The 12,357-nt window shown below is 37.1% G+C and overlaps 1 protein-coding gene across 5 annotated transcripts in view; it reads left to right on the forward strand.

Moving 5' to 3' along the window:
• The window catches only part of FAM120C (family with sequence similarity 120C), a 133,338-nt gene that overhangs the window by 86,473 nt on the left and 34,508 nt on the right, over positions 1-12,357 (forward strand). For 4 of the 5 annotated variants that reach the window (XM_006068992.3, XM_025276953.2, XM_025276954.2 and 1 more), the window contains exon 10: positions 4,047-4,296. In XM_006068992.3, the coding sequence (XP_006069054.1) occupies positions 4,047-4,296 (250 nt within the window). Of the gene's footprint in view, positions 1-4,046; positions 4,297-6,678; positions 7,033-12,357 lie in introns of those variants that run through there. The other variant, XM_044937228.1, reaches the window with a different exon arrangement.

Consider the following 12,357-nt stretch of genomic DNA (forward strand, 5'->3'; position numbering starts at 1 on the left):
CATCCAGCCATCTCATCCTTTGTCGTCCCCTTCTCCTCCTGCCCCCAATCCCTCCCAGCATCAGGGTCTTTTCCAATGAGTCAACTCTTCACATGAGGTGGCCAAAGTACTGGAGTTTCAGCTTTAGCATCACTCCTTCCAAAGAACACCCTGGGCTGAGCTCCTTTAGAATGGACTGGTTGGATCTCCTTGCAGTCCAAGGGACTGTCAAGAGTCTTCTCCAACACCACAGTTCAAAAGCATCAGTTCTTCAGCGCTCAGCTTTCTTCACAGTCCAACTCTCACATCCATACATGACTACTGGAAAAAACATAGCCTTGACTAGATGGACCTTTGTTGGCAAAGTAATATCTCTGCTTTTGAAAATGCTATCTAGGTTGGTCATAACTTTCCTTCCAAGGAGTAAGCGTCTTTTAATTTCATCAGTTATACATATACATATATCCACTCTTTTTCAGATGTTTTTCCCATAGAGGTTATTACAGAATATTGAATAGAGTTCCCTGTGCTTTTCAGTAGGTCTTTGTTGCTTTATATCTTCTATGTATAGTAGTGTGTATGTTTTAATCCCAATCTGCTAGTTTATCCCTCCCTCCCTCCCAGCCCTTTCCTTTTTGCTTTGTTAACCATAAGTTTGTTTTTGAAGTCTGTGAGTCTGTTTCTGTTTTGTAAATAAGTTCATTTGTGTCTCTCTCTCTTTTTTTTTTTTTTTTTTTTTGGCCTCACTACTCTGCTTGCAGGATCTTAGTTTCTCTGACCGGTGATTGGACCTGGGCCCTGGCAGTGAAAGTGCCCAGTCCTAACCACTGCACCATCAGGGAATCCCTTGTGTCATCTTTTTAGATTCCACAGTGTGTTTAATTGGTGTCATTAGACCAATTTACTTTACTTTACTTTACCAAGTTACTTGTATTTAATGTAATTATTGGCATGTTAAAACTTAAGTCTGTCATTTTATTTTTACTTGTTTGTTCTGTTTTTCATGTCTCTGTTTTCCTATCCTTCCCATCCTATAGATATGTGAACTTATTTTAGAATTTCATTTTTATTTATCTATATGTTTTTGAATGTATCTCTTTGTATAACTACTTTAGTGTATTTAGTAGGTATTACATTGTATATACATAACTTATCATACTCTATACTGGTGTTGACATTTTACCAGTTCAGGTGAGGTGAACCTGACCTCTATTGCATCTCTTTATCTTTCTCCATTTATAATTGTCTTAATTATTTTCTCTACAGACATTGTTATAGTTTTTGCTTACTGTAAGATATAATTTAGAAAACTCAGAAGAAAGAAAATATATTGTATTTATCCATATATTTGTTCTTTTCATTGTTTTTTCTTCCTTCCTGATAATTCCAAAATTCCTTCTTTTATCATTTCCTTTTCGTGTAGAGAAATACCTGTAGTCATTCTTTTAGGATAGGTTTGCTTTTTTAAAAGTATCCTAGTTTTCCTTCATCTGAAAATGTCTTTATTTTCCCTGTATTCTTGAAGGATATTTTTGTTTTATATAGAATGAGTTTAGAGGCATTCCTCCCTCTTCAGTTCTTTTGGAATCATTTGAGAAGGATAGGTGGTAGCTCTCCTTTAAATTTTTGGTGAATTCACTATCAGATTATCTGGTGCTGGACTTTTGTTTGTTGGGAATTTTTTTCGAAATTAATTGTATATAGATTTAACAGAGTTTATATCTAATTATATCAGGATTCTATATATATGAAGATAAGATTATTCTAATATTTATATGGAAAAAGAAAGGACCTAGCATAGCTAAAACATTTTTGAGAAGGAATAATAATTTGAGAGCAATCACTCTACCTGATCATAAGACTTAATATGTCGCTACAGTGATTAAGACTGTGATCAACAGTGGTATAGACCAATGGAACAGAATAGAGAACCCAAAAATTGCCTCACACAAGTACAGCCAACTGATTTTTGACAGAGCTGCAGAAGCACTTCGTTGGAAGAAGGATTGTCTTTTTAACAAATAGTACTGGATCAATTGGAAATCCACAGGTGAACAAGTGCCACATATCTAAACTAGTATCTGAAATACTCTGAAAGAAAGTATCTGCAAGAACTCTCAAAACTGAACAATATAAAAATAATCCAATTAGAAAATCAGCAAAGACATTCACAGACATTTCACTGAACAAGATATATGTGTGAAATATAAAGACATGAAAATATGTTCACCATCATTAGCCATTAGAGAAATGCAAATCAAAACCACAGTGAAGTATTACTATATACCTATCTATCAGAATGGCTAAAATGAATAATGATGTTAATAGAGCATGCTAGATTGAGTGTGGGAAAACTGGATTACTCATGATTTGCTGATGGGAATGTAACATGATGCCACCACTCTGGAAAACAATTTGGCAGTTCCTTAAAACTGAAAGTAAACTAAGAATAAGCGTGTAGCACTACATTTTTGGAGCCTTTATGCTAGAGAATGAAGATGTATTTTCATGCAGGAACTTATACACAAATACTCATAACACCTTTATTCATAATAGCCCCAAACCGGACATAACCTAGATGTCCTTCAAAAGGTAAACTGTGTACATCTATACCATGGCATATTACTCAGCAAAGTAGGAATGAGCTATTGATATATGCATCAACATGTATAGATCTCAAGAGCATTATTCTGAGTGAAAATGCCAGTCTCAAAAGGTTGCATTCTGATTCAATTTATATAACATTCTCAAACTGACAAAATTATAGAGATAGAGAGCAGATTAGTGGTTGGCAGAGATCAAGGATGGTGCCAGAGATCATTGCATGTGACCATAAAAGGGGTAGCACAGGAGAAATCTTTGTGGTGATAGAATAGTTTTATATCTTGATTGCAGTGATAATTGCATGAATCTACACATGATGTAGAACTATACACACAGTTGTACCAATGTCTATTTCCTATCTTTGCTATTGTATTAAAATCATTTTATTTTATTCATTTATTTTTTTGGCCACACAGTGAGGCATGCAGGATCTTAGTTCCCCAACCAGGGATTGAACCTGTGTCCACTACAGTGGAAGTGCAGAATATTAACTGCTGGACAGCCAGGGATGTCCCTATAATCAGTTGAAGTGCTTGTGTTCAACTAATCATTATCTTACTTAATAATGGCCCCAAAGTGCAAGAGTAGTGATACTAGCAGTTCAAATATGTCAAAGAGAAACAAGAAAGTGCTTTCTTTAAGTGAAAAGGTAAAAGTTCTCAATAATTGATAATTAGTTAATTATTATTATTAAGTTCTCAATAATTAATAAGGGAAGGAAAAAATGATATGCTGACATTGCTAACATCTGTACTAAGAACAAACAGATGTATGGTAAGAACAAGTCTATCTGTGAAATTGTGAAGAAGAAAAAAGAAATTTATGCTAGTTTTGCTGTCACATCTTGAACTGCAAAAGTTATGGACACAGTACATGATAAGGGCTTAGTTAAGATGGAAAAGGCATTAAATTTGTACAATAAGATATTTTGAGAGAGAGAGAGAACCATTTTCAGATAACTTTTATTACAGTATAATTGTTCTATTTTATTATTGTTGTTAATCTCTTGCATACCTTTATCATAGGTTTATAGGTATAGGAAAAACCATAGTATATACAGGATTCAGTACTACGCATGGTTTTGGGTGTCCACTGGGGGTCTTGGAATGTATTCCCTGTGAACAATGGAGGGACTACTATATGACTGTAGAACTATGTGACAGTTGAGCTTTGATTGTTTTTCATTTATAAAATGGGTACTATATTTTGTGATAATATAATCATAATGCTTCTCTCTCAGGTTTGTCTAGAGAAATAAGATTTACATTTATATATAAAATACTTAATACATGCCAAGCATCTGATAAATGTTTACTACTCTCGCCATTACTGCTGCTAACAATAAAAATTATAGTGACAGAAAATATAAAGATGTTGAAGTGTGATGGATTCTGTCAGTTGTGACCAGCAGTGAAATGCTCAGAGTCTTTATAGCCTGTTTTTCCTCAATTTCTGTCTTTTAGTTCCTTCAGTGATTCTTAAAGAGTGGTCTGCCTATAAAGGGAAGTCACCTCAAACCCCAGAGCTGGTGTCTGCACTGACATTTCGGGAATGGACTTGCCCAAACCTCAAGAAGCTCTGGCTAGGCAAAGCAGTTGAGGACAAAAACAGAAGGATGCGTGCTTTCCTGGCCTGTATGAAGTCAGACACACCCAGTATGCTCAATCCAGCTAACGTCCCCACCCATCTGCTGCTCATGTGCTGTGTACTCCGGTAAGCCATGTGACCCGGAGGTGGTCAGTTCATTTCTCTTTTACTTTTTTGACATTTCCCTTAAGCAAGTGGTTTTTATGGTATTTTGAAGTGGGGAGGTTTTATGCTGACTTTAGACTTCAGAAACACTGGAATTGATTGCCATGACATATATATGGGCTTCCCTAGTAGCTCAGACAGAGAAGGCAATGGCAACCCACTCCAGTACTCTTGCCTGGAAAATGCCATGGACGGAGGAGCCTGGTAGGCTGCAGTCCATGGGGTCGCTAAGAGTCGGACTCGACTGAGCGACTTCACTTTTCACTTTTCACTTTCATGCATTGGAGAAAGAAATGGCAACCCACTCCAGTGTTCTTGCCTGGAGAATCCCAGGGACGGGGGAGCCTGGTGGGCTACCATCTATGGGGTCGCACAGAGTCGGACACGACTGAAGCAATTTAGCAGCAGCAGTAGCTCAGATGGTAAAAGAATCTGCCTGCAATGCAGGAGACCTGGGTTCAATCCCTGGGTTGGCAAGATCCATATCCATGTACAATCTCTAGTGATGTTTATTTGTATAGATTTTTTTTTCTTTTTAAACACAAGAGATGTTGTACATCTCATTTCTATTTCTTAGTTTTTTCACTCAGTGTTCTTTTTTAGATCTATCCATATTCATATATGGTTCATTCCTGATGACTGCTGAATTATATTCCAACAAGTACTAATATCACAGTACTTTATTTGTTCTTTGATAAATAGTTTCCAGTTCTTAGGTATTCCAAACAGTGCTGCAGGGAATATCTTCACAGATGTCTCTGTCTCTTTGTGTTCCTGTGTCAGCTTATCAGAAGTATGCATTTTAGAGTAGAAGTCCTGGATCCTGTAAAATGTGCATATAAATTTTTCACCAAATATTGCCAGATTTCTCTAGAAATTTGTTCTAAATTATGAATAGTGCATAAGAGTTTCTATTTCTTCATATTATTGCCAGTTCTTATATAACTTCTTAATTTTTGCCAATCCATTGGGTTTCAAGTAGTATCTTCTATTTTACTTTGCATTTATTTGATCTTCTATTTTATATATAGGGCTTCCCTGATAGCTCAGTTGGTAAAGAGACTGCCTGCAATACAGGAGACCCTGGTTCAATTCCTGTGTCAGGAAGATCCGCTGGAGAAGGGATAGGCTACCCACTCTAGTATTCTTGGGCTTCCCTTGTGGCTCAGCTGGTAAAGAATCTGCCTGCAATGGGGGACACCTGGGTTCGATCCCTGGGTTGGGAACATCCCCTGGAGAAGGGAAAGGCTTCCCACTCCAGTATTCTGGCCTGGAGAATTCCATGAACTGCATAGGCAATGGGGTTGCAAAGAGTTGGACACTACTGAGCAACTTTCACTTTCACTTTTCTATTTTATATATAATATATTAGCTATTTGTTTTCTCATTCTCTGAAGTCCCTATTTATCTTGCAAATTTTCTTTTAGGTTATTTATCTTTTCCTTGCTGATTACATAAGTTTTTTGTGAGATATATATATGTATAGACATAAAAATATAGCAGATGCCTTTTCTATATCTGTGTGTGTATATGTCAAATTTCTTTTCCAGTCAGCTACAGTTTTTTAAAACTTTATGTACAATATCCTTTTTGAACAAAATTATTTCACTTTCACTGGCTTTTCATTATTATGATTTCATACGTACAGAAAATTGGGACTTCCTTGGCCATCCAGTAGTTAAGACTCTGTGCTTCAACTGCAGGGCCCATGGGTTTCCTGGTCAGGGAATTAAGATTCTGCATGCCATACCATATGGCATGGCCAATATATATATATATATATATTAGGCTCCTGTGTCCATGGAATTCTTCATGCAAGAATACTGGAGTGGGTAGCCTTTCACTTCTCCAGGGGATCTTCGCAACCCAGGTCTCCTGCATTGCAGACTGATTCTTTACCATCTGAGCCACCAGGGAAGCCTTCCCCCGCCCAACACACACACACATACACATACATATATGTGTGCTTTGCTCAGTGACTCAGTCATGTCTGATTCTTTGTGACCCCATGGACTGTAACCCACTTGGTTCTTCTGTCCATGGGATTTTTCCAGGCAAGAATACTGGAGTAGGTTGCCATTTCCTACTCCAGGGGATCTTCCCAACCCGGAAATTAAACACACTTCTCTTGCATTGGCAGGCAGCTTCTTTACCACTGCACCACCCAGGAAGCCCATATACATACAAACATATAAAGAAAAACTGGAAGAATAGTATGGCAAACAATCATACGACCACTGCTTAGATTCTATAATTATTAATAATAACAGCTTTATCCAATATAACTATCCCTCTCTCTATCTCTAACCATCCATTTATCTATCCTTTTTGATTCATTTCCAGGTAAATGGCAGATATCAGCACACTTTACCCGTAACCAATGAGTGTTTAATTTGATTTTGTCAAACCCATCAATCTATGCGTTTATGGTGTGTGCTTTGGGGATCTTATTTAATAAATTCTTCCCTACCCATGGGTCATAAAGATGTTTCTACTTTTTCTGTAACTATGATGTAACTGTTTACATTATAGTTTTATAATATTGCCTTCCATTTCAGGTCTTTAGTGGGTATTTATTCTGTGTATGTCTAGTTTTATTTTCTCTACATAATAATCCAGTTTTCCCAACTCCATTTATTAAATGATCTCTTCTCTCCCCATTGATTTGTGTTACCACCATTCCTAGGTACCAAGTTCCTATATATACTTGAGTTCACCCTGAATTTTATTTTGTTCCATTGCCTATTTGCTCCCTCACCAATATCACGTTCATTCATTTATGAAGGGTTTGTAATTTGCCTTAATAGCAGGTAGGTTAAATCTCTACTCTTTGCTTTTCTTGTTTCAGACTTGTACTGACTACTCCTGAACCACATGAATCTTTAATCTTCCATATATAATTTAGAATTAGCCCATTTTCCACGAAATCTTGTTGGGTTTTTTGGTCAATGAATTGGATTTATAGATTAATTTAGGTTGAATTGACATCTTTATAATGTTTTCCTTCTACCCTAAGATCATAGTCTAACTTTCCCTTTATTCAGATCTCTCTTTCAGTCTTTTTTGAAGTATAGTTGATTTACAATATTATATTAATTTCAGGTGTACAGAGCTTTATGTCCTAAGTAGAGTTAATATTCTTTCATAAAGGTCTTCTGCATTTTAAATTAATTCCTAGGCACTTGATATATCATTGTAATTGTCGATGGTATTCAGGTTTTTTTTTTTTTATTAAATGTCCTCATTGTTTATTTGCTGATGTAGAGTAAGTAAATTTTGTACAAAGAGGAAGTCAGTCCTTACAAATCACCAGATGGTTACAGATTTTTGAGCTTTGAAATTGAACAAACCTTAGTTTAAATTCTGGCTCTGTCACTTTTCAACTTGAATAAGTCACTTTAACCTTTTAGCATATCCATTTCCTCACCATAAATGGGTATAATAATTCCTACTACTCAGAGCTGTTTGAGGATTGAGATAATACATGCAGGGGCCCTGTCACATAATTACATAATAGATGCTTAATATATGTTAATATTCTAACTACCTTGATGTTAAGATTGGTGACTTAACAAGTCTTCCCAATAAGAATAATGGATTATATTCATTCCTCCTAGCTCCTAACACATTCCTGCATCACAGCCCTACATTATCTCATATTAACTCTAGAATTGCATGTTTGTTTATCTTTTTTCCTCAAAAGTATAGTAGTAGCTCATTTTCCTGTTTATTTGATTCTCTGAGTTTTTGAAACACATCCAAGAACATGAAAATAAGTAAAAATGACTTATTAACAGCTCTACCAGCTATCACAAAGACTATGCTCTAATAGGTTCTATATTCTTCCCCTGAAGAGAACCCCTTAGCCTTCTGATCAACCTATTTATTCTTTATTTAGACACATTTCTGATAGTTTGGTCATCTGATTTCCCAGTGTAGAACAAATTAGAAGCAGAAAATCGTAAGGGAGGTGAGACAGAGAGTAGGAGCTATTCTTAGAACCAGCCCCAGGATAACAATAAGTGATAGGCCACTCCTTAAAAGCAGGGTAAAAGATATAAAGATTACTTTTAAAAATTCCCAAGAACCCAAAAAGAGGCATCATCCAAGTCTTTTAGCGTTGGCGGAACTGCCCTGTAAAAATCAGTAACTCATACAAGATCATTATTAAAGCACAAGGCAATTAGCAATGTTCACAAAATCAACAAGAACATGTTCTATAATATTACATGTTATATACCTGGCAATGTGCTAAGTCAGCCTTTGTGTTAATGCTTCTAATCCTCATAAAAGTGCTGAAAAGTGTTATTTATCTCCATTTATAGAAGAGGAAACAAAGGGTCAAAGAGAAGTAACTTACAAAGGTTATGTAATTAATAAGAGATTTTATATGTAACTAATAAGAGTTTGAACTAAAGTCTGCCCAACTTCAAACTCCTCTGCTTTTTAAAAGACAAAATGGTAGAAAATACAGTTTTAAAGATTAACAGAAAATCTTAATGGGAATTTAAAATTGACTTTAAATGAAAATTAACTCATCCTAAATACTGCATTGTCCATCAGTGTAAAGACTTTGTAGGAGTATTGAACTATGACCTGATTGAGTGTTAGGAATCTAAACTCCTCAATTGCTTCTACTAACTATAGTTAAGAGATACCCCTTATGAAAGTAATGCTGGGCAAGTTGTAGCTAAAACTTAAGTTGGTGCAGCTCTTGGACAGTTGGCTTAGAGAAATGAGTATCTACTAGGAAAATTTGATATGTTTGAGGAAGACATTAATACATATAATATGTATTAATAAGCCCATAAAATGGGCTTCCCTCATAGCTCAGTTGGTAAAGAATCTGCCTGCAATGGGGAGACCTGGGTTCAATCTCTGGGTTGGGAAGATCCCCTGGAGAAGGGAAAGGCTACTCACTCCAGTATTCTGGCCTGGAGAATTCCATGGACTGCATAGGCAATGGGGTCACAAAGAGTCGGATGTGACTGAGCATCTTTCACCCACTTCACTTAATACATATAATAGTCACTACTGAGAAGGGAAGGATAATGAGGAACTCTGTCAGGCTTCTAGGGGTGGGATGTAGCCCTGTTGAATAAGGTGAAGCATGTGCCAAGGCCCTACCATTTCTAGCATAGGTACATTCCAAACTCAACAATTTTCCAGAAATGCAACATGAAATTGGACAAAGTTTGTCCTCTAGATTCATGGCAAAAGTTTAGGCGTCTCTTCAGAGGAACAGTTCTATTAAGAAGCAGAAGATTCATTCATAGCAATAATAAAACATTTGAGTTAATCATGTGCCATCCTGATATATAAAGATGCATAAGAAATAGTTTTTGTTCACCTGACAGAATAATTCTAAGGTATGCTGGAAAAGCAAATGAATAAGAATAGATTATAATTTTTTATTTTTTAATATAAATTTATTTATTTTAATTGGAAGCTAATTACTTTACAATATTGTATTGGTTTTGCCATACATCAACATGAATCCGCCACGGGTGTACACGTGTTCCCCATCCTGAACCCCCCTCCCACCTCCCTCCCCATCCCATCCCTCTGGGTCATCCCAGTGCACCAGCCCTGAGCATCCTGTATCATGCATCAAACCTGGACTGGCGATTCGTTTCACATATGACACTTTACATGTTTCAGTGCCATTCTCCCAAATCATCCCACCCTCGCCCTCTCCCACAGAATCCAAAAGACTGTTCTCTACATCTGTGTCTCTTTTGCTGTCTTGCATACAGGGTTATCACTACCATCTTTCTAAATTCCATATATATGCGTTAGTATACTGTATTGGCGTTTTTCTTTCTGGCTTACTTCACTCTGTATAATGGGCTCCAGCTTCATCCACCTCATTAGAACTGATTCAGATGTATTTTTTTAATGGCTGAGTAATAGTCCATTGTGTATATGTACCACAGCTTTCTTATCCATTCATCTGCTGATGGACATCTAGGTTCCTTCCATGTCCTGGCTATTAAAAACAGTGCTGTGATTTTTTAAAAGAGCAGTAAGAGGAGTCTTGACTCAAACAACATCAACAAAAAGGCCAGGGTGTATTATAAACATATACTAAAATGATGTGATACTGACACAAAAATTGACAGGTCATTGTTTTAGTGCAGCTAATACTGAGTAAGACTCTAGACACATGATAACTTAAAATATGCTAAAGAAAGCTCAAATCAATGAGGAATAGATGAATTGTTAATAATTGTTGAGAAAATTAGGTTGGTATTTGGGGGAAAAAACATCATGTTAGAGCCTTACCACACATAAATTCTAGACAAATTTATTATAGACATAAATGTAAAGGAAAAAATAACAGGTAGAATAAAAGGTGAGCAGTGATTTACCTGATCTTGAGACAAGAAACACGTTTTTTCAATGAAAATAAAGAGGCCTTCAATCCCAGGGCATTGTCAAAAATAATAACAAAATCAATGGCAAACAATCAGGTGGGACAAATACCTTAGTTGTCTGTGGTTGCAATACACCATACAAAAATTTAACTGGGACATCTGAGCAATAAAACAACCATAAATGGCTTGAATAAGCTCCCATATAGTCCTGGGAATCTGGAAGATTGTGTAGATATGCATGGCTACATATAGACTCAGGAGAGGCCTAGAAGAGCCCCGATTACATATTCATACCTGGTTGAACATGAGACCTGCACAAGGAAAACAATAAAAGCCAGACATAAATTGCTTGAATTTTTAATGTATGCCCTAATGTACACATTGATCCCTTTTGTAAAAATGAAAGCTTTATTGGCCCAAGATGTTTCTGCACAACCTTTGACTAATCATTGGCTGATTAATAAACTATGATGATCCTAGGGAGACTCCTAGGAAGCTAGACTTAAAAATGACATGAATTAAAAGTAAAAATCTGAGCAAGGACATCAGGCTACACATTGCAGGAGACACAGACTGTCCAGAATTAGCTCAGACATGTCACTAAACAAATAAACTAAAAAGCAGCAACTACAGTGCTTTGGGAAGGAGTCAAAAGTCCAGAGTTGCTATATTATCAAAACTGTCCAATGTCAAATAAAAAGTTACAAAACTTGCAAAGAAATAATAATATGTGGCTTATACTCAGGACAAAAAACAGTCAATAGAAACTGCAGCCTACCAGGCTCCTCCGTCCATGGGATTTACCAGGCAAGAGTACTGGAGTGGGGTGCCATTGCCTTCTCCAGTAGCAGCAGCAGCAGAGGGCATATGTATATAGGACATAGTAAATAAACACTTTCAATCAGCTCCTATAAATACATTCAAAGAACTAAAGGAAAACATATCTAAAGAATTAAAGTATGCTGACAATGACTCATCAAATAGAGAACAGCAATAAGAAAATAGATCTATCAAGATGGTCGAGTAGAAGGAGACGTGCAACTCACCTTGCCCCATGAACACACAACAATTCTCACTGAAAACTAATTGGAAACTGGCGAAGGACTCCTGTACAACCAAGACAACAAGAAAGGTTCATCCGTAATTAGGCAGGGAGGGAAGAAAAGCAATCAGGTCAGGCCTTGTACCCCTGGGAGGGAACTCAAAGGTACAGGGAGATTACATGGGTGGAGATTCACCCTGGGGAGTAAGCTGTTTGAGCCACAGATTGGGAAGGCCCAGGATCTGACACAGGGGAGACAAGCTCTCTTGACTGATAGGAGGACTACAGGGACTAACAAGAGGGCTGTGGGAAGCCTGGATTGAGTATGAGAAGCATGTGTATACTAGCTTACCAGCAAGGCAGGGCAGAGTGAGGACTGCCTCAGTGACTGCCAGGTTTCCCACAACTGCCCCAGTGCCAACCCCAATCGAGTGACTGCTCCAGACCCACTTATCCACAGTGCAGCACAGCAGTGGATCTAGAATTGCCACAACCAGGTAGAAAGCTCAGATGTGGGACACAGAGGCTACTGAGTTCCAGGGGGGTGTCTGGGTGGGGCTGTGATGTCCATTGTTGGCGCTTATTCAAGATGAAAGTGAAAGA

This window comes from Bubalus bubalis, chromosome X (genome assembly GCF_019923935.1).
Source record: "Bubalus bubalis isolate 160015118507 breed Murrah chromosome X, NDDB_SH_1, whole genome shotgun sequence".
Taxonomy (NCBI): Eukaryota; Metazoa; Chordata; class Mammalia; order Artiodactyla; family Bovidae; genus Bubalus; species Bubalus bubalis.